At 39.9% G+C, this 20,832-nt stretch overlaps 1 protein-coding gene across 3 annotated transcripts; it reads right to left on the reverse strand.

Moving 5' to 3' along the window:
* Window positions 1-181: 181 nt before the first annotated feature.
* LOC110836269 (protein deadpan) lies at window positions 182-3,818 on the reverse strand. 3 transcript variants are annotated; one of them, XM_022077311.2, is made up of 4 exons: window positions 3,644-3,818; window positions 3,132-3,320; window positions 2,039-2,140; window positions 182-1,505 (listed from the first exon to the last, which is right to left on the reverse strand). In XM_022077311.2, the coding sequence occupies exons 2-4, from the start codon at window positions 3,231-3,233 to the stop codon at window positions 663-665; spliced, it is 1,047 nt and encodes a 348-aa protein (XP_021933003.1). In that variant the 5' UTR covers window positions 3,234-3,320; window positions 3,644-3,818; the 3' UTR covers window positions 182-662. The 3 variants fall into 3 exon arrangements, with proteins under 3 accessions (XP_021933003.1, XP_021933002.1, XP_087198554.1); XM_022077310.2 differs by having other exon boundaries at window positions 3,466-3,818; XM_087342428.1 differs by having other exon boundaries at window positions 3,132-3,818.
* Between the last annotated feature and the right edge of the window lie 17,014 nt (window positions 3,819-20,832).

The raw sequence follows: 20,832 nt of genomic DNA on the forward strand, positions 1-20,832 counted from the left end.
TTTAATTTAAATCTGTGTACAGAAGTTTAGGATGTGAAATTTTCAGATGGATATTCACACACTGACAGCTATGTCATTTTGCGCAAAAAAAAACCTTATAATAATGCAGACAACAAACCGTGGCCTGAAGAATATGCAAATGGCCCAAAACCAAGAAAGTTTGGAATATTTTTCATGTTACAGATTAAAACACATGTAAAACATGTTTATTCTTTATACATGGATGTACTTTAAAGACAATAAAGCTACTTCTACTTAAAGTATCACCTGTATATGTAGGATTTGAGGTTTTCATGGCGGTGAGTCTGAAGATGGCTCGTCTTCTGGGTTGTTGCGCTGTGTAACCTGGTAGAAGTTTATCAGCATTCCAGAGGTCCTTGCTGCCCCCAACATCGGGGCGATGGTGGAGGCAGCAAGGACCTCTGAAACGTCGGTAAACTTCTACCAGGTTACACGGTGCAACAGCCCAGAAGACGAGCCACCTTCATCACCTATCCACATTTTCTATTTCTTTTCTTTATTTATTTAAATTGAATCTCTATATTAATATTGTACAGTCACGTTTTTAGAATCACAAACAGATATAAATTTTCGTAACATTAACAGGTAAAATTTTGGTGATTATCACAGGATCATTCCTCCTTGAGAAGCTTTTCTTAAAGTCACCATGGTCTCCAGACCACACCCTCTTCCTGATGCTTGCTTTCATCAACACAATGAATTTTTGAGTCCAGACGAGACTTCTGCGCAATCTCAATGTCAAAACAAGACGTCACACTCTTCTTAATTTCAGCTGGAATAACAAAGGCAAGATCTCCGTTCGGTAATTTTGTCGGCAACAAAGTCAGTCCCTTCGGCATCTGAATCAGGACGGACGGAGAAGCCGAAGGAACAACTCTGTTGTCTTCTGCAACAATGCTCTGTGTACTGTCCGCAGCCTGATGGTTACTGCAACTGCTTGTGACGTCATTCATGTTTTCTAAAGAGTCGAGACACGAGGCCAGATGGTTTGATAACCTTTCACGAACAGCTCGGTCCAAATCGCTGAAAGTTTCGAGTATCTTCCGTGCTTCTCTGGCGCATTCGTTGAATCCCGCACGGAATTTTGGGCTTGAGGAACTTTTTTCACAGTGTTTCTCCTGCTGACAAGTAGATGGCGCGCTTCGCTGCGTTGTTGTCTGTCCGGACTGTTTCCGGTTCCTGCACACTGTATCAGGAATTGTCGAAGAAAGCTTTTGTAGCTGAAACGCGTCGCGCGTCTCTTGATGTTCAACTTCAGATTTCACCCTATTTTTATTTGTAGACATACACGATGATTCCGTACATGTTTTGGTCTGTTTCTTCTCGTGTTGTTTTGGTGACACTTTTCCTTCATTTTCCACTGTAACCTCTTGTTGTTTCAGACATTCCTGATGCTGTTGTCTCTGTTGTTCGTGGAGATTTTGCAGATGCTGGACCGTCATTTCCAAGATGTCAGCCTTCTCCAATTTGGCTGGCCTTGAACCCTGTGTAACAACAAAGAAAGTTGTGACACCTCATTTGTCATATTAAAATCTGGTTAGAATTTTTCACTGTTGGTTACTCCTTAATCGATTTTACTTCAAGTGAACGATGTTTTTTTGTTTGCCAGAAGCCAGGGTTGTCAGATTATTTTAAGATAGTGCCAACAGATGGCGTCAAAGGCAGGATCTGCTAACAATTAAGAGTAAGTAACATCGGCATAGTTACAGAATTCAGGAAACCATACATAAAGCAGATGTTTGTAGACACTCCCCCATACACCTTCATATCGTAGTGCTTAATTAAGAGCAGAGATGACTTTATTTTATTTAATTAATGCCTAATCAGAGGATTCATATTTGATCTGACACTTGGTTGGTCTCGATGCAAACGCGTTTTTAACAATTGATTTTAACAGTAATCACGTATAAACGTACAACATTACGGAAAGAAAGAAACTATTATTTTTAGTAAGACGTTGAAGAGGTTGGTTGGAATGGCAGACGCGAAAGCTTTTGTTGTTAGGTTGGCAGCGTACCTCCTTCTTACTGCTGTTTCCATCCAGCAAAAGTTTCTTAAGTTCATTTAGACTCTGGTTAATCCTCGCCCTCCTTCTCTTCTCCATCAGCGGCTTGCGAATCTGTCATCAGGAAATAAATTACGTTCAAATTCGAGCAATTGTTGGCACACAGAAGCTGTAAGGAATTTTAAACATAACAAAGTTCGTATTAAAGCGAATTTATGGACATTAAAAACGGTCAGATTCATTCACGTAACGTATGTCGTTGTTGCACTAATGTGATCTGAAGCCAATTGTTGCTTTTAGGTAATTATCGTACAATGTAATCCCAGGTAATTTTTGTGGGCCAACGCATTAAACAATGGGACCTCAGGTCCCATTGTTGCTAGAAACGCGACAAGCAGACAAGGACGGGTCCATGGGTCGCTCAAATGTCAAAAATGCTTATTGTGTGATCTTGGCTGAAGTTCCATTTGTTTCATTGTCGTACTACGCCAGTATTCCTTCATGAAAAATAACATTACACACAAATCTTTATGCTCAGTATTATTGCGCAATATCTCGATGTATAATAGCGTTTCGGAGGAACACACAGCCATGAAGATGGAGGCAAAATGTTCAACCGAAACGTTCGCAGTCAAAAGACTGCACGGCGTGACAACTCATATTTTAACGTGAATGGGTGTTTTTACAATACGTGCCCGTGTAGTAATTACATGATCCAGTATAATGTGTTCATGTAAGTAGCAACAAAATGTACGTAATATAACCACTTAATAAGTAAAATTTCTGGGAAAAAATGCAGAATTATGATCTTACTCATTTCAGTGTCTGAAGGGGGGGGGCACAGATACAGCGTGTTTAAAAATAAAGTACTACTAACAATATTTACAGGATAGGCCTAAATAACAAAATTAGATTTTCAATCGACACAAAATTTCATTCGATGTTCATACGCAAATGTATCTGATCTAACTTGGCTATCAACACAAAAGGTCGCGTGTACCAAGGGCTATTAGTTGTCCACGTTGACTGACCCGCGAGAAGTCAGTGTTGCAGACGTAGACAACAGTAAACATTGACACAATCAAAAGGGGCAACAAGTTCTTACCTTGCGACTTTCTCCAGCTCCTTTGCCCACGGGCTTTGTCACCATGGTCGCAGTCGCAGAGGTAACATCTGAACAACCAGCCATTTCAAGGGAAACGCACATCAAAAACAAATTATAAGTCCATACGCAACGCTGTCGTCAAATCGGACTGCCTCGATTAAAATTCGCTTTCGTATGTCAACTGTTCGCCTGTAAACAGATTCGAGATTCCTTTACCACACGAGAAGCACACGAAATATATTCAAACTACTTTCCTCATTTCCATTTGATGATTTGATGACATATATTTCTGTAAAGCTGATCTGAAATAACAGAACTCCAGCTGTTAACTTACAGAAGTAACATCTTTCTTCGGAGGTAACAATTGACGTCAGATTGCGAAACAAAACAAAGTTTTTAGAAATGTCAACAATGGAAATTAATATTTTAAAAACAAACTCGTGTACATTATATCACAGATTTGAGTCTCTACTTGAAGAACTGTTGGCTAACTTAAAGCCAATACGACAGACCTCAGCTTAATGCTGTGTCCAGTGAGTATTTGCAGTCTTGAATGTTTATCTGTGCCCGAGGAAATGCGAACTCGTTCCTTCGGCTTCACCTCAAGGCTTACAGCCCAGAACTGCTTCTTGGAGCGTCGGACCTCCCAGTTTACCCCTTGAGGATCCACCTTTCACTATTGTTGTGTGGTTCCTCTACCTTCACCTAGAAGTCGCTACTGACGTCACCTCTGGCAGACGGATGCTTGGTGATGTTCTCGAGTACGTGGGAAAGCAACTCTTATTGTCGAAACACAGTGCAGGGCAGGTAATTTGCCTAACATAAAGAAAGATTTATTTTCAAACACAGATTACACACAGTCTTGTATCGTCATTAGACGGATGGACGGATACATGGATAGACAACCTGACAGATAATTTTCTCCGCATTGGTTGATTATAAGGTTCAGTATTAAAAACTTCAAATGGTAAGACCTCTGTGGTTTTTCTGTCCACTCTGCACAGAATTACAATGACTTCAGTGACAAATGAAATGTCTACAACGATAAATGCACGAACCGATTCTATATTCAAGTAGATGAGTCCTTGTCCTGATGATGGTGGCAGAAAGTACGTGTGAAAAGTCGTTGAACTACTAGACTACACAAAAATCTTGCTTCAGACTCTAGTTTATCGCTTGATATATATATATATATATATAAATTTACCGTAGTTTGATAACACCCTCACTGTAACTAAAATAGATGTATCATGATTACGGTTCGTACTGACATGCCCTGAAGTTCTGAAGAAAAATTGGACCTGAGAGTGTAACGGTATAGGACGAGGAGCCCTCTGCAGCCTGTGATGGATGAATATTCTTGAGGACTCCAGCAAATTCTTTCTTAGGATTACAAATAGTTACCGGAATAAAGAACAGGAAGTTAGAGCTACTCAAACGACAAACAAATTATAACACAAAAGAATTTCCCAGCATTCATTACCAAATAATAGCAGCGCAGAGAAGAAATCAGTTCCTTTGCCCTCGGAAACCGTTAACCTGTAGATCGCTTCAGATGACAGGTTTGTCTCCCTGACAACACGAGAGATGTTTTGTTATGTTTTGTAAATCAATCTTCATGGAAATATAATCTCGTTTAGTGACAGTTCTCGACATAACTCGATAAAATTTCTGACTGGCGTAACGGGATTCGATTCCAGGCAGAGAAAAGAATTTACCGTTTCTCTCTGGTGTCCACGCAGCCTATTACACACTTCTATTGGGTAATGACGACAAAGCGTGAACCTTCTTAAAATTCTTATGCGTAGAAGGGAGGATAATATTAAAGTAGATCTTACAGAAATAGGAATATGGTGTATGGCGTATCACTGGATTCAATAAAAGTCGAAAATTATTCGTTTGGTGACGGTTCTGTGGATTTGTGTGTTAATTATTATTTGTTTAACAATCGACCATCGATACTACTCACAGAAACAAACCAAGTAATTAATTAAATGTCTGAGTAACTCCATGGGATTACCAAACAGTTCTAGAGCGGCTCTAGAAAATTCCCGTTGTGTCGTAACGTCTAAATCAAGTCAGAGTTAAGATCGCTGTCTTCTGGATTGTAGCGCCGTGTAGTCTGGTGGAAGTTCACCGACGTTTCAGAGGCTTTTCTCTTTTACTTTTGATTTTCCCCATCATTTTTCACTGGCACTTCAGTAGTCTTAACACAAAACGCCACAAATCAGAATCTGCTACTCCAAAACTTAGACAAATACGTAAGCAACATAGAAATGAATGGAATTCTATCTTTCCAATTACATAAAATCTCACGTATTTTATTCAAAAATTTACTGCTTAGTGCATCTTATCTTTCAGTGCGTGGTTTTATTGATATGATGAAGCCAGATAAGTCAAATGGCATTATCTTTGTAAAGTCATACAGCTTCATGGAAGATAATTATGGCCGAATAATGCAAAAGAACTATCTACACGAAGCTCTCCTTGCGACCTGATATCTACTGATTTTCAGAAAAATGCTTCCAAAAGACATAACTAGACGTTCGATGATGAAGATAATTAAGATGGATTACATTTCCATGCGAGAGAAGAGTCCTGCATGGCAGCGAAGAATCGAATTTTGATTTCTTCCTATCGTTCCCAAATATTTGAAATTTGCCACAATTTGAAACGATTTATTAGATATATTTATATTACAGATAATTTGACATAAAAAAGAAATAAATTGCACTATTAATTATCAGTTTATTTAACCCCCATAAACAGAGGCTCGTCTAAATTATATTTAAGAATTCAGTCCTTACCGCGAAGAAAACACCTCACTTCACCATTACGAACATCAACTGGTTAACGCTGTTTAGGGCAAAAATGAGAACACGATTATTTTATAACACAAATTAGACGTAGTAGACAATATCAAAAGAGCTAAACAGAAAAAAATGCAAACAAATAAAGCCGTCCCGCTACGCCCTATTTAGACACTCAGGGGGAGAGGCGATATAACTTCTAGTCATTCTTAACATCGGCACTAGATGGTGAGTGGTCAGCATCACGACGAGATCGCGCTTTACCCTCGAGGAAATCACCCCCCCCCCCCCCGGTTCCCACTGGACAGGAGGTTGAATGGGGGTCCAGAGCCGGTGTAAAAGCGAAGAAGATTCCCTACCCCTGTCGAAGATCGAACCTTGATCGTCCAGCTCGTAGCCAGTGATTATTAATATGGATATAGTAACACTATACCAAGTTTGGTGGAAATCGTTCAGGTATTTAGACATGGTTACTTGCATATGGGTATGACGAAACCATGAAATGGTTTTCGGAATTGTTGTTTTTGAAGCACGCCTAAAAATGCGATACAGAAAATTGGGCTACGCTGCTGAAGATTATAATGACAGCAGGGCCAGAGAAGTGACGGCGACAGTCTGAAGTGGCCGGAAGGATGCTAATTACAAAAACACACCCAACTTTTTGTCGACGATTGAGCCAATCTACTGGAGCGATAAGTGTGAACGCAATAAGACCAATGGCTATAAGCCATCCTGAACTGCCTATGCTCACGAATGCGGATTAATTACGACATTTCCCGGGGGGGAAACGAAACAGATGACGGATTCTAAAATAACATCAAACTCTTTGAAGCCGAAGCTCGTCTGAATTATATATAATGATTCAGTCCGTACCGCGAAGAAAACACAACTCTTCACCATTACGAAGATCATCTGGTTAACGCTGTTTAAGGAAATAATCACTGTTTATACTAAGAACCATAAGAAACCGAGAAATACAGCTGATGTATAAAACGCAGAATTATTGATTGTTAAGTCAGGGAGAACAAAGATTTCCCACATGTCTTGATCTGCTCTTAATTTTCGTTCACGATAAATTAAGAGCAGATTAAATTCGGGAAATTCTTGCTATCATGCAGTTCAGAATCCATTGTCCTTCCGTCTGCTATCTAAAAATGCGAAGATTAAAATATAGACTCAATAAAATAAATTTTACCTGCTGTTTTGTATGGGTGTGAGACGTGGCACCTCATACTAACAGAAGAACACAGACCGAGATTTCTTTTAGAAAATGTGAGAATATTTATCATTGTCCAGACCGGTTCAGGGGTAGACCCCGAACTGTCACATGCAATGAGTATCGGGGGATATTTATGTGTTTCGTATGATTCTCCCTGTAAACAGCGATTATTTCGTTAAACAGCGTTAACCAGTTGACATTTGTAATGGTGAAGTGCGGTGTTTTCTTTGCGGTACGGACTAAAATTCTAAAATATTTTTCAGTCGAGCCTCCAAATCCAACTGAGATTGGGCAGTACAGCAGGACTTCTGCTTCAACAGTCGGCCGCTCAGCGGCGCTCGAGCGTAGCAATGTCGTCATTGCCTTCATTATGAGCTGGCCACTGCAGGCGAGTGGTGAATGATCTCACATGAACACTGTGCAGGGTGACCGACACTTTTTAGCGATTTTTCCCTAGAACAAGTTCAATCTGTAACGACGAATAAAAAATTTCTGATCGTCTCGGTGCGCTGGCCAGCATTGCTGTTTCATGTTTGTAACATTCAGTGTTAGTTGAATACACGATACAGGATGTTTCAAATTAATTTCATTGTGGCTTCTTCTCAGTCTCCCCAGGAAATTTTTTGGGTTATTGACGGATTCAGGTTCTTCGGGTTCTTCTGGATACGATAATGAAAAATCTGGTTCTAAAAAAGGTAAATATTTTTGATTATCTGAGCAACTACCACCTTCTGATAAAGAACACAAGAACTTTGCTACAAGAGGTTTGACAGTCATTTAATTTCACAGACCTGTATAATATTTACATTTTTTTCATACGCAGTTTTAGGGAAGGAATTTTGATTTGCGTTTATACTGGACCAAATTTAATTCTTCCGCAAGTTTTGGTGTAGACAGCAAACACCGAATTTAATCTAAATCCGTTCTGTAATTCAGATTATAAAATATACGTGCGAACATATAGATATGCATAGTTCCACCCAATTATAATTACATTTTATGCACTTCGTAAAAATAACTAAAAAAAAAAGTGAAGTTCGTATGGAATTTCAAATTGCAGCCCCAAACCACTAAATTGTATCACAAATGAAAAAAGCTGTGGTTTCTTAAACCTACTTTTTTATAAAGTTGTCGTTCTGAAGGCACATGAAACAATTTAATACAGAACGAAGTTTGTTTTTAGACATGAGAGGGGAACCACATCCCGACGTGACGGCCAGGCTACTCCCATGTTCCTGACCACACAAACCATTCATGGTTGAATCCTTGAAGCAGTCATTACGACCACAGGCATGTCTGCGTGTGTCCCTGTGTTTGTATTTGTGCCCACTGCCAGAAACAGTTCCAACCAGTGACGATTAGCTCGGGTCCGGACAGTCATACCACACTCGTACGTGATATGGCAATGTTCTTCGCGCAAATTACATAACTAATACACGGAACATCGTCCTTCTTGAGGACCTGAAAGTCACACATATGTCAATGAATTCCCCCGATTTTTATGGAATCCGAAGGCGAAACAGACCTCTCTCCTGAGCTAGATGAATACAGTCCATAACGTTTCAACACATTTATTTTAAGATTCGCTTTATTTCCCAAGATGTCCTTTTCCTTCGGGTTTTCCGGCCAAAACGTGAATAAGATACGTGAGGTTTTCACGGTGGAGAGATTGTCGATGTTCATCTTCTGGGTTGCAGCGCCGTGTGGATTTACTGGTAGATACGAACACTTCGGTCCTGAAAATTAAGGCGAATGAGGAGTCCAACGAGCAGAGAATTCATCCGAAGTGCCTTCAAGACGCCGCGATTTGCAAGTGTAGGACTATTGTAATCGGGACAGAACACGGCGATGCCACGGTAATAGCATCTACGCCTCGGTTCAGCAGTCACTGGGATCGTCAGTCAGGCTACGTGACTAGTTTTTGCAACTAGAAATTACAGGCAGTCGGCTGGCCACGTGCAGTGTTTCCCACGTCTCGCTCTGGCCTCAGCTCACGGCCCCCTAGTTAGACACGCGTGCCAAGGTATCATGACTTGGCAATTGGCACGCGAGATATTCTTGGCAACAATTTAGGCAGGATTCACGCCCGAAGCAACCGACAAAATTTGACAAGAGACGGTCAATTTTCGAAGCAGTGTGCATTTCAATACGGCAAAATATTTCCTTAAACAGCGTCAACCAGTTGATCTTTGTAATGGTGAAGAGTAGTGTTTTCTTCGCGGTACGGACTGAATTCTTAAAATCAAATTTAGACGAGCTTCGGCTTCAAAATGCTGAAAGACCCTGCTCAACTTCTCTCCTATTCCATTTCTTATCGCACCTTTCCCACTTCCAAATGTCTTGCCTTCACTAAAACCTATCTGTAACAGAAGAACGAGCGGGCACTGCCTGGGGACCTTCGGAACCGCAAATAAAATAATCTTCCCCTCCCCCCACTTTCTCTCTTCGCTCTCTCCACAGCTTTAAAGTGCACAATTATCGCACAGTGAAGAAACATTTGTTGCATCTCCGAGTGATAAATAAATCGCTTAAATTTAACTCGGATGAAATTCTTTTGGCACTGACGGTCGGTTTGTTTCTGTTGGCTCGCAGCTATTATGCGTCACCCAGTGAATGTTCTTGCGCACAGCGCGTCACTGTATGAAGTAAACATGGCTACGGCAGAACAACGACACGCCAACTTCGTTAAAAAAATTATAAAAATATCCGTGTCCCTGCGACCATTCGATTCCTCCTTAAAATACGCTCATCTGCTCAATCCGCCTTTCAAAGAACCTGAAGGTTCATTACTGCGTTTGGAGGACCACTCCTTGTCGGCTTTCCTTAAATGTAATTGAAACCAGACGACGCAAATTGTATACCGAAAATCTATGAGGTGATTGTAAATCGTTATTTGGGAATAGGGGAAATTTCAGTTTCAGCCCTGAAGATGGAAGTAACGTGTTCTTCCGAAGGTTGTTGCTGTTTCTAGGGTTTAAAATTGGCGCTGATCGAAGTAAGATAATAAGCATAAAACCCATCGAAATAGCTGAATTGTGATCAGGATTATGAAGTCGGCCTTCGATTGCTTCCTGAAGATGGAAGCCTACCGCAGAATCGCTGCCTCTGCCCCTGCTGCGTGAAAACGTAAAATGAGATCTATGGTTTGTTGAATAGGAAGACATTGTAAAGACGCTCTCTGTAAGAACTTCATCTACCTCCAACTCATTCAAGTTGAAAACCAAAAAACCTTTTTCTTTCATTCTTATACATGAATGAATAGGGCGAGCGGAAATGACGTCATCAAATACTGTATTCTATTGGTTGTTCCCCACTTCGTCTGCCAGGTTTAAATTCTCACAAAAGTTCAGTGCCATGTGAAGTATATCATTGTTACCGAGCGATAAGATGGCAGTGTGTAAACCGAAACGACGCTCCGTGGAAGCATTCTTCAGAGGAATTGCATCCACTAAGTTGCGAACACTTCTCTTTGGTAATCCGCGGATAAACATCCGGTAACGGATTATAAAACACAAGTCACTTGGTGACAAGTGTTACTTAATTTTTGAATTATTTTTCGTACTTACAGAAAAGTGTGTCTGTCAACATTTCGCATGTATCAATATTTTCCACTCACAGATACAGCCAAAAATAATGTATTACTGCAAAGTTGTACGTCTACATGGTAGGCAATGTTAAACTTGTCAAGTTCAAACTAGTCTGAATAACATTTAAGAACTCAGTCCGTACCGCGAAGAAAACACCACACTTCACCATTACGAAAATCAACTGGTTAACGCTGTTTAAGGAAATAATCGCTGTTTACAGTGAGAATCATAGTTCGTCTGAATAATATTTAAAAACTCAGTCCGTACCGCGAAGAAAACACAACTCTTCACCATTACGTAGATTATCTGGTTAACGCTGTTTAAGAAAATAATCGCTGTTTACAGTGAGAATCATAGTTCGTCTGAATAATATTTAAAAACTCAGTCCGTACCGCGAAGAAAACACAACTCTTCACCATTACGTAGATCCACTGGTTAACGCTGTTTAAGGAAATAATCGCTGTTTATACTGAGAATCACACGAAACACATAAATACAAAATGAAGAGTTGCTGATTGCTGAACTCTGTCAGTTATAACCTGAATAATAAACATTTTAAAGACATAAAACGAGTCCTGGGGCTACAGTTCAAAGAAATATGTGAAGAACAGACTCAAATGGATTGAATATAACAGTGATAAAGTACGCGAGGGGGGGGGGGGATGTTGAGATCTTTCATTTAGAACACAAGCAAAGCGAGCAAATCCATGGGATCATGAGCGAATCTTTTTTCGGTTAGAAGTGGTTCGTTAAAGTGTCATATTATCATCGTCGTGAATGAAGTAACGGCCGAATGAACAGGTTAAAAATGTGAGCATACGTACGCTCATTTGCAAGAATTTTGAACCATAAAACCTGTCGGTCCGTTTGTGCCCTTTCATACCACTCACGACATGTTTCAATGACGTCTTTAGAAGCTTTGAAATGTTGCGGCGAGCGGGTACGCCCTCTCGCGTCTTGTATGGCGAGTACGTCCCATCTACAGCAAACACCTGCTGGGGCCATGGTGACCCACTTTAAAAAAAAAACGTTGGCTCATATTAAATTACAAAATTTGATCAAAATCCATCAAATGATCTCGAAGACTGGACAGACAGACAAGACCTCAGCATTTTATGCGCAGATGACAAAGAATGCATAAAGAAATTTCTTTAAGGAGTTTTTTTTTCTCTTTTGAATTTACATTAAGTTTCACATGTCGGTAACCCGTTGCGCCTAGGGGGCTCAGCCCCACCCCCGACTCAAAATACAAGCAGCGTGGTGCTTAGGACAAGTCGATCCTACATCTTTTCGCCTTAATAAAAAATCTCGAGAGAAGAAACCATTTGGGAGACCTAGGCTTCGATGACAGAATATTATTAAAATGGATCTTAACAGAAATGGTATATGAGGGTGTGGCCTGGATAGATCTGGCTCAGTACAGGGTCCAATGATAAACTTTTGTGACCACGGTAATGAACCTTCGGTGGGAAGAAAGAATAAATTTATAGATCAGATGAGAGATTGTCTGAAGTTTCAAAGAAGACGTCACATTTTTGTATGAACTCTGTTACTTGTTCTTGAATTATTATTTTTAGATTTGTGTAAAAGCAAATTTTATTTCGACTTTCATCGGAACTTTTAAGGGAAGTTTCATGATTTTTTTAGACGAATGTAATAACGCGGTAGGAAACTTTATTAAAAACTGCTTTCAGAACATGCAGAATGACTAAAGGCAAAGTGGAACCGAGGGCTACATAACTGTTTTTGTACATTACAAGAACTCTTATTGGGTGAAATGAACAGTGCTCTACAGTATATTGGGTTACCAAGCGCTGCAGAACTCCTACGGTTGGCAGAGCCCTAAAGGTACGTTACAGGAAGTAGGCGATTATGGTGGAGGACGATTTCTGTGAAAAGAACAACCGACAAACACCTACAGAACTCGGTGGGCGTTCCCAAGGGCCCTCGAAGGCCAACAAAACCGAAAACGGTTCTCCAGTGTCTTCTCTTTGAAACGGTCACCAGACGACTGATTTTTTTTAAAGGCAGATTAAGGAAACTGTAATTAAAAATACAGTGAAGTGCTCCAAAGAGGTCCAAAAGATAACTAACTAACTAACTAGATGGCTTACCGAACCCGAAGGTTCATCACCGAATTAATCAAAGCCCTCCACCGGACCCTGTCTCTTTCAACTCCTATCTCCCATAGATCCCGCCTGAGATTATCCTCCCATCTACGTCTAGGTCTCCCCAGCGGTCTCTTTCCCTCAGGCTTCCCGACCAATACCCGGTGCACACCTCTTGTCCCATCCATGCGCGCTACATGCCCAGCCCATCTCATTCTTCTCGACCTAATCACCCTGACAATATCGGGGGAGGAGAACAGATTTTTAAGTTCGTCATTATGCTTAAAAATGATGAGCTTAAAAATTCCAAAAGATATTAAAATTAAATTTGCAAAAGATAAAAACGTATTCTCATAAGGTAATAAAGTTTTAAGATCTTAATATTACATGGAAACATTTTAGGTGCGTGTAATGCCATCTGTTGATGATTTTTCCACCTACTAAACAATGCGAGATGTAACTGAATGTAAATGCATTTGTCCCAAAACAAGTCACCCCCAGTTTCAGATTTATGTTGCAGACATAATCAAGCATAAGCGATCGGAAATCACCGAAGCGTCTCCTTTCAATATACTGACTGAAGGATCATCAAGTCCACTGGACCCTGAAAGCGATTCGTTCCTACGACAAACCTGGATCCGATATTAAATCCCTTATCCAAACAAACATTACATACATGAGGGAAACCAATTTGGTCCGATGGCTTGTAATGACTTACTGAGGGCTTCCATCGGATGAAAATAAAATCCTTTTTGTTCCACCATTTTCTGCAGCTTACAGGTCAATAAAAGCCATTGATAGTTGACAGGCCAGTGTCTCAAATTCCTGAATTAACTTAAATAAAAATTCACTAAACCCATTGGGCAGAATCAAGTTTATATGCTACTAGTAGCTTAGCTAGTCAAGAAATTCGAAGCATTTTATAAAACCAGAAGCTTCATTGACGTGTTTACAAGAACTCGACAGTGGTCATTGTCCTGAAGAAGATGAATTCAATTGAATAAAATTTTTGGATATTATCCATCTAGTGGGCCCAACTGTGTAGGAACCTGAAGACGGAGATAGAGTCCCATCCCCGAAACGTCGTTTTACGTTTTATATTTACTAGACGATGAATAATATCCAAAAATTTTATTCAATTGACTCTTCACCATCGTCAAGAAGTTTTAGATTTAAAGATGAATTCAGTTCATATCCTCGTATCGAATTTCTCTAAAATACATTTTTAATATTATATTAGTTATTGTAGAGATAAACTGTAAAGAAGTTAAATAGACTGAATAGTTCAGGGCAATATTTTTTGTAGGAAATATAATAGACTTTCGGATTCCAAGAGAGGAAATTTATTGACCAGCTGGATCACCATCAGCTGGTAAAGTGTCTCTGACATTGTTAGAAAGTTAAAACAATTTGAGTGTTGTCATGAAAGAATCTTTCGTTTTCTTTTCGGTACGGACTGAGATTTTGTTACTTTAAATGAATTTTCTTTTTACAGACAGAAGGACTTTAAATCAAATTAAGACCGAATTACGAAAATAAAAAAAGTTAGTATCGTACGTATTTTTATTCTTGTTCCAGCATTATCGGAACAACTTTGAAAATTATTCAAAAGTTCAGATGGTACCACAAAGCAACGCGGCTGCTTTGTGGTTTGCAAACAGATATTGTTGCTTCGCCATTGTTAAGGACCTCAACTGTTTCACGTATTTGCAACGCCGACATCCCTCGGCTTACACCTGGGATTAACTGAGGTTAGGTTAGGTTCCCTGATTATCTGCTCTTCGGCGTGAAGAAGTTGCTATGTTCAACAATGGAAAGGCGATATGACGGAAAGGGTTACACCAGCTTTAAATAAACCAGTAGTTGAATTCTGCTCGCGCAGAAGTGTTGGAAATTTTTTTTCAATTCGTCGAAGACAATTCTTAAGGGCGAAGATGATCCATGGCATTTCGTTTGTACGAAGTTTACACCAACACTCTTTTTGTTTACCTTTTGCAATTTCTGCCTGTTCATGAATGGGCATGTATACAGTTCAGTAAACGTATTGAAGAACGTGCCAAAATAGCAGCATTTTTCGAATTGAAGTCCAACAGACCGTCGTAAAGCCGTACGGGAAAATGACCTCTCACTTGTCGTATTCTAATGCCATTGGCTTGCGGCCCTGCGAGCGTATGGATCATAGTCCGCCTACGTAGAGCGTGACAACAATGCGTGTCCACACAGAGAACGTTATAACAATGCGCTGTTAGCTTCGACCCGTCTGTAACAACTCTAGAATTGCTGAACGAATTTTAATTAAATTTGATACTGGAGAGTCTAGTCGAAAAAATTGATCGATAAAATGGGTACTTTTAAGTGAAAGACTTACATATGTTTTTGCGAGAGGACGTGACAGTGCGGGGAATTAATTCTGATCCATAAAAGACGTGAATTTCTTGACTACCTGAGCGTGCTATTAGCTCCCCAGGGACTCAGATCCATGAAGTTCATCATATAATCCAAATAACCAGTTATCTTATTTTCGGCAATGATAAAGTGGTAACTGGAAACATGTTTTTGTAATAGTTATTACGTTTATATTTATAATAAGCGAAATTGAGCTGGCAGAGAGATTATCAAATCTGTAAGGCTCTCACATAAGGTCGGACATGTTTCTTAACTGCCTGTTGTGGGTGTATGTACTCAGTATACACATAGAAACCCATCTTAGAATGATCTGTATGGTTACCAAAGGCATTATTATTTACCTAAGCACTGGGCCGTATGATTTGGATCAACGACATCACAAAACCAACGACCCTTATTCCAGCTGCCATGTTTGCTCCACACAGCAATCGAGGGCTACTCAACTTGCGTCTTATATTTTTCTTCGCTGTAAAAGATGTAAGCAGCGATGAGTAGCCCCTCGCTAAGAATTTTATACCTGCTACTTGATGGTAGGGGCAGGGGCTATTATACAACTATATTTAAAAGAGATTTAGAAGGTGGGAGGTTACTTATTTCCTTACAGAATATTTGAAATAAATATTTTTTTATTTCTTCAGAATTTCATAGCAATTAATCGGTGTTAAAATAATATAATTTTCCAAATAAATATTTCTAAACGTCATTATTCTTTATACTGTATGTCCTACGATAGTGGTTGATGTGTTTACCCCGGTGATGACTTGTAGGTAGATACTAATGTTTCGAGTGAAAACCATGCTTCTGTCTTCAGGGTTAGTGGTCCACGCTACGACGCAACCCTGAAAACTTATATCGACGTTTTCAAATTGTAATTAAGAAGAAGAATTGTGTACATTTAACCAAAGAGAAGGAGATTTTTGGAAAATAAAACTTTTTTTTATTTTTATGACTACCTTGTTGGAACCGAATATAAAAATATTAATAATTTTCGCGCAATATCATTATTTTTTTTAAAGGTGATATCAAATACTTGATAATCCTGTTTTATTGCATGGGCATTGATTATGACAGAAGAAGAGGATAAGAAATGACAGTGATCTTCATTTTGTGGTCTACGCGTTGAGTCATGAGGTTCAGGAAAATGGCTGTCGTGTCGTTCCGGACAATTTGACAGGAATAATGACAAACGTTTCAACGTAATCACTTAGAAAACGCACGGCTATTGGTCTTTCACAAAAAAGAAGCATTATTTTTTGTCACAAATCAGTGTCGTAAAGAATTTGACTGTCAGTATTCAGCGAACCGGAACATCGAGAAATAGAATATTAGATCGATATCAAATCACTGATCTTGACATTACATATCTCCATAGTTTCTACTCTTCACTAGATATTATTAAAGTTATTAGACCAAGGAGAATGAGATGGGTGAACTATGAAATAAACAGAGATAAGAAATGTGTACAGAATTTTGGCCAGAAAGTCTTGAGGTAAGAGACCATTCGGAGGACCTAGGCAAAGATGGATAATATTAAAACGGATACTAAGGCAACAGGGTGGGAAAAAGATATGGACCAATGGATGATTTCTTGACTATCTGTGCCTACTATTAACTTCTGAAGAAGGATTCTTTTCGATGGAGTTAGTCAGTCACAAAGACTTTGCAGTTTCTCATATAACTTCCTCCGTTGTCCCGGTAAAGCATCCTTCATCCACCCCTTCCTGTCTCCGAGCAAGAGGAATGCGTGGATAAAGTCCTCCAACTGAGCATTCTGTCCGTGCCATTATACTCGTGAGTATCAAGTAAGCTGTGCGTATACAATGTTGAGGAAAATCGCGTTTTCTGGATGACAGAACTCTGTGAACTTCATCCTGAAGCTCACACAAATACAGAAAAGTGCATTCAGGGAAACTGTCGGTTTAAACCAGGCAAATGTCTTCATAATCCGAACACAATCCAACATGGCGGCCTACTGTTCACTTTCCTCGTACTTTCGAATCTGAAGCAAAACACGTGACTGGTTTTTAAGACACTGTTACCAACTGCTGAGATAATAGCAATTTGATACGGAGTTGGAACGAGATGGTCATGGCTTGTGTCGCTTGGAAAGACTGAGTATAACCACGAACAAGTCAAGAACTTCACGCGTAATGTACCAAATCTTATGCTTATCCCTAAATCTGATCATTGGCCTTAATAAACTGTGCACAGTGACGTGAAGGTAATCTGGGGTAATTAAACTTTGCGTGGTGATAACGTCTTCATGGAGGATCCCCCCCCCCTGACAGGTAACCAAGGAAAATGTCACATTAAAATCAGCTAAAATGGTGGCGTATTTATTTTCTTACGTAAAGTGGTCGTTAACATTTTTCGACATCAAATTTCATCGAGGAGGGTCTGAAATTTTTCTGCGCAAAGTCGAGGAGACGGGGATTTTTTAATAAGCGCATTCAGACCGAGCAATTATAATCTGATTGTATATTTTGTATGGACGTACAAATTCATCCGTGTCATTATGAGAACACTGACTGCGGTGTCTGACAACAGCGATGCTGAGAAAAATGTTTCAGCCCAAGAGGGACGAAGTGACACGAGAAAACTTGATAATTGGAAGTTCCACAGTTTGTACCCTTCATCAAAATATTAGGACTATGAAACTGAGGAGGCTGAGATGGATGGGGCATGATAAGAAATGTGTTAAAAATTTTGGTTAGAATGTCTGAAGGGAGGTTACCGGTCAAAATACCTAGGCGTAGGTAGGAGGATAATATTAAAATGAGTCTTAGGGAAGTCTAGTTCGTATGGATTGGATTCACCTGGCTCAGAATAGGGACCTGTGGCGAGCTCTTGTGTACATGACAATGAACTTCCAGTTTTGGCAAAGACACGGAGGGGGGGATTTTTTGACTACTGAGAGTACTATTATTAATTTCTCTGGAAGAACTCTATTCAGTGGAGTTTGTTAATTTTGTCTCAAAGATGGAGACACCTCATAACTTTCGTTTTCTGCTGAAATACCGAAGTTTTGTAAAGTTGAGTGTAAAAGAAGGAGCACACAGCCCTGGAGCAAATTCTGTTTCTCTAACGAAGCGAGCAATTTTCTGCTTTCTTGTAATTTTCCCGCACTACATCCGTCTTTTTTTCCCGCTACGAAAAAGAAAAGACCAGGATGACGCCAAGAAGAAATGAAAGAAAACGCTTGCCACGGTTAAAAGCCGAAGTGGTGGGACTAGACACCAAACACTGAAACAAAACATGGCGGCAAGCAAACTTCCAAACGCCGAGCGGGGTCCAAAATGGCAGCCCTGAGTGACCCCAAACGTGTTTCAAAACCTATTCTTCTTCGGTTACCTCCTCAAATCACGGTGGTAACTATACGTACCACTTCCTTTAACATTTTTCAAGTGTTACTTTCGTACAATTCTCACTGTAAACTGCATTTACCAGCTGATCTTTGTAATGGTACAGTGTTGTGTTTACATCTCTGCTGTGTGTGCTATGTGTCCTGCCCATCTGATCAAATATCTGCTGAATACAAATTACGAATCTAATCGTTATGCAGGGTTCTCCACCCTCCTGCCACTTCATCCCTCTTAGGTCCAGATATTCTCCTCGCACACCCTCAGTCTTTGGCTTTCTCTCGATGTCAGGGATAAATTTTGATAACCACACCCAATAACAGATAAAATTACAGCTGTCTCATAACTCGGTTTTTTTTGACGATCTCCATAAAAATTCCTCGAACTGGCTCTTGAAATTCGTAAGTCGTCAGAAAACATTTTTTTTTATAATTTTACTGACATATATACTAAAAGGAGTGGCGTGACATTCATACTAAATTTAATATAAATCGGTTCACCGGTTCAACATGATTATATAAGAATGACTGACTGTCAGGACTTATCTTATGGTATTTATCCTTAGGTGAAAGAAAGCTAACCTTAAACCAATGCTTTTTGACGGAACTATAGCACAGGGCACCTGGATGTACATACAGACAGACAGACCTAGTAGTTATTCTATTGGGATCTGCGTTCATTTTTTTTACGCCATTTAAAGTTCATGGTAAGTCTTAGAACTAGGGAGAAACCATTTTTCATCCCATATTGAGTTTCTTTCCATTCGATTGTGGAGGGGGGGGGGGGGGGGGTTCGGCTCACAAGTGCGACGAAGCGTGGCGACCTACGTCCTGACACTGTGACAGCCGCCGGCGGGGACAAGAGAGGAGACGCCTCACGACCTGCTCCTTTGTCTCCCAGTCAACTATTCATAAACATCTTCATAGGGCAATTCTCTGGAAGGAACATCATTGCGAGGCATTCAGAAATAACTAATAATGATTCAACTACCGACAATAATTTTGATGTAAATGCTACAGAAATTGAATAGGAAAGCATTCGAGGCCATTAAACGTATGAGGACAGTCTTTGTATCTCATATTTTCGAACTTAAATTTATGAAACAATTACCAGGGCCTCAATAGAAGAAATTTCTTTCCTGCCAGGGACACTTTTTCTTTTATTTGCCTAATCTAGGTTCCACCTAACTTCATATCCAATGAGTACTAAGGGGCAAAGCGGCCGGAGCGCGAAGGTTATGAATAAATGGAGATTTACCTCCACTCTTTCTACACACATTCATGGCGTCGTGTTTATGCATGGGGGAAATTCTAATTTGTGAAATATAATTGATAAGAACCGCCACGGTGGTCTAGCGGTTAGAACGCTGGCCTTGTAATCCTGGGGTCTCGAGTTCGATTCCCGGCGGTACCCGAATTTATAACTTGTGTTGGGCAAGGCCGTGGTCTAGGCAACACGGAGTTTTCCTCCGTGGCATCCCAACAACTACTCCATTCACACACAGAAGAAGGCAATGGCAAACCACTTCTGGATCATCTGCCAAGAACGTATATGAACAGGTCCCAGTCCGAGAAAAGGGTGGAAGGATCCTGTTCATATGGACCTGTCGTCAGATAGAACACAAAATAAATTGATAAGAGTCTTTTAATTTGGAAATATTTATCGTTAAACTATTAGATTTATTGATCGATGGCTTGGCAAAAAATATTGACTCATTTAAATTCAGATTTTGAGTTACAGTTAATGACTAAATTTCTGAAAAGGAACATTGATTGGTCTGTTTAAATTTTATTTTAAATAGCGCAAATGTAAATATATGATTTCTATGATTTCGCCGTTCGTTTTCTTCGTCTTAAAGTGGCAAAATGCTATTTGTACCTCAATCATTTGTTCGCCCACGGTAATAAAACAGTCGGTAAGTCGGGCAGCTGTAGCTCAAACCACTTCAATATTTTACAATAGGTAATAGCCACAAAATAACTTTGAAGTGAGTGAGGGTCTTTCAACGTCAGCTGACTTATACGTATTTCAGGTAAAACCATATTTTTTCCTTCACGGTTTTCTACGACTGCACTGAGCCAGAAGTCAAGAAGGGGTGAACAATTTCACGTTCATTTATTAGAACACCGACTAGTCGTAACTGGCACCACCTTGGTACATTAATCATCCTATCATTCTACGCTTTACAGTATGAGATAATTACAGCGTCAAG

The sequence above is a fragment of the Zootermopsis nevadensis genome, unplaced genomic scaffold (genome assembly GCF_977971745.1).
Source record: "Zootermopsis nevadensis isolate Lab colony 2312 unplaced genomic scaffold, Znev_1.0 Znev_ptg000003l, whole genome shotgun sequence".
NCBI classification, from domain to species: domain Eukaryota; kingdom Metazoa; phylum Arthropoda; class Insecta; order Blattodea; family Termopsidae; genus Zootermopsis; species Zootermopsis nevadensis.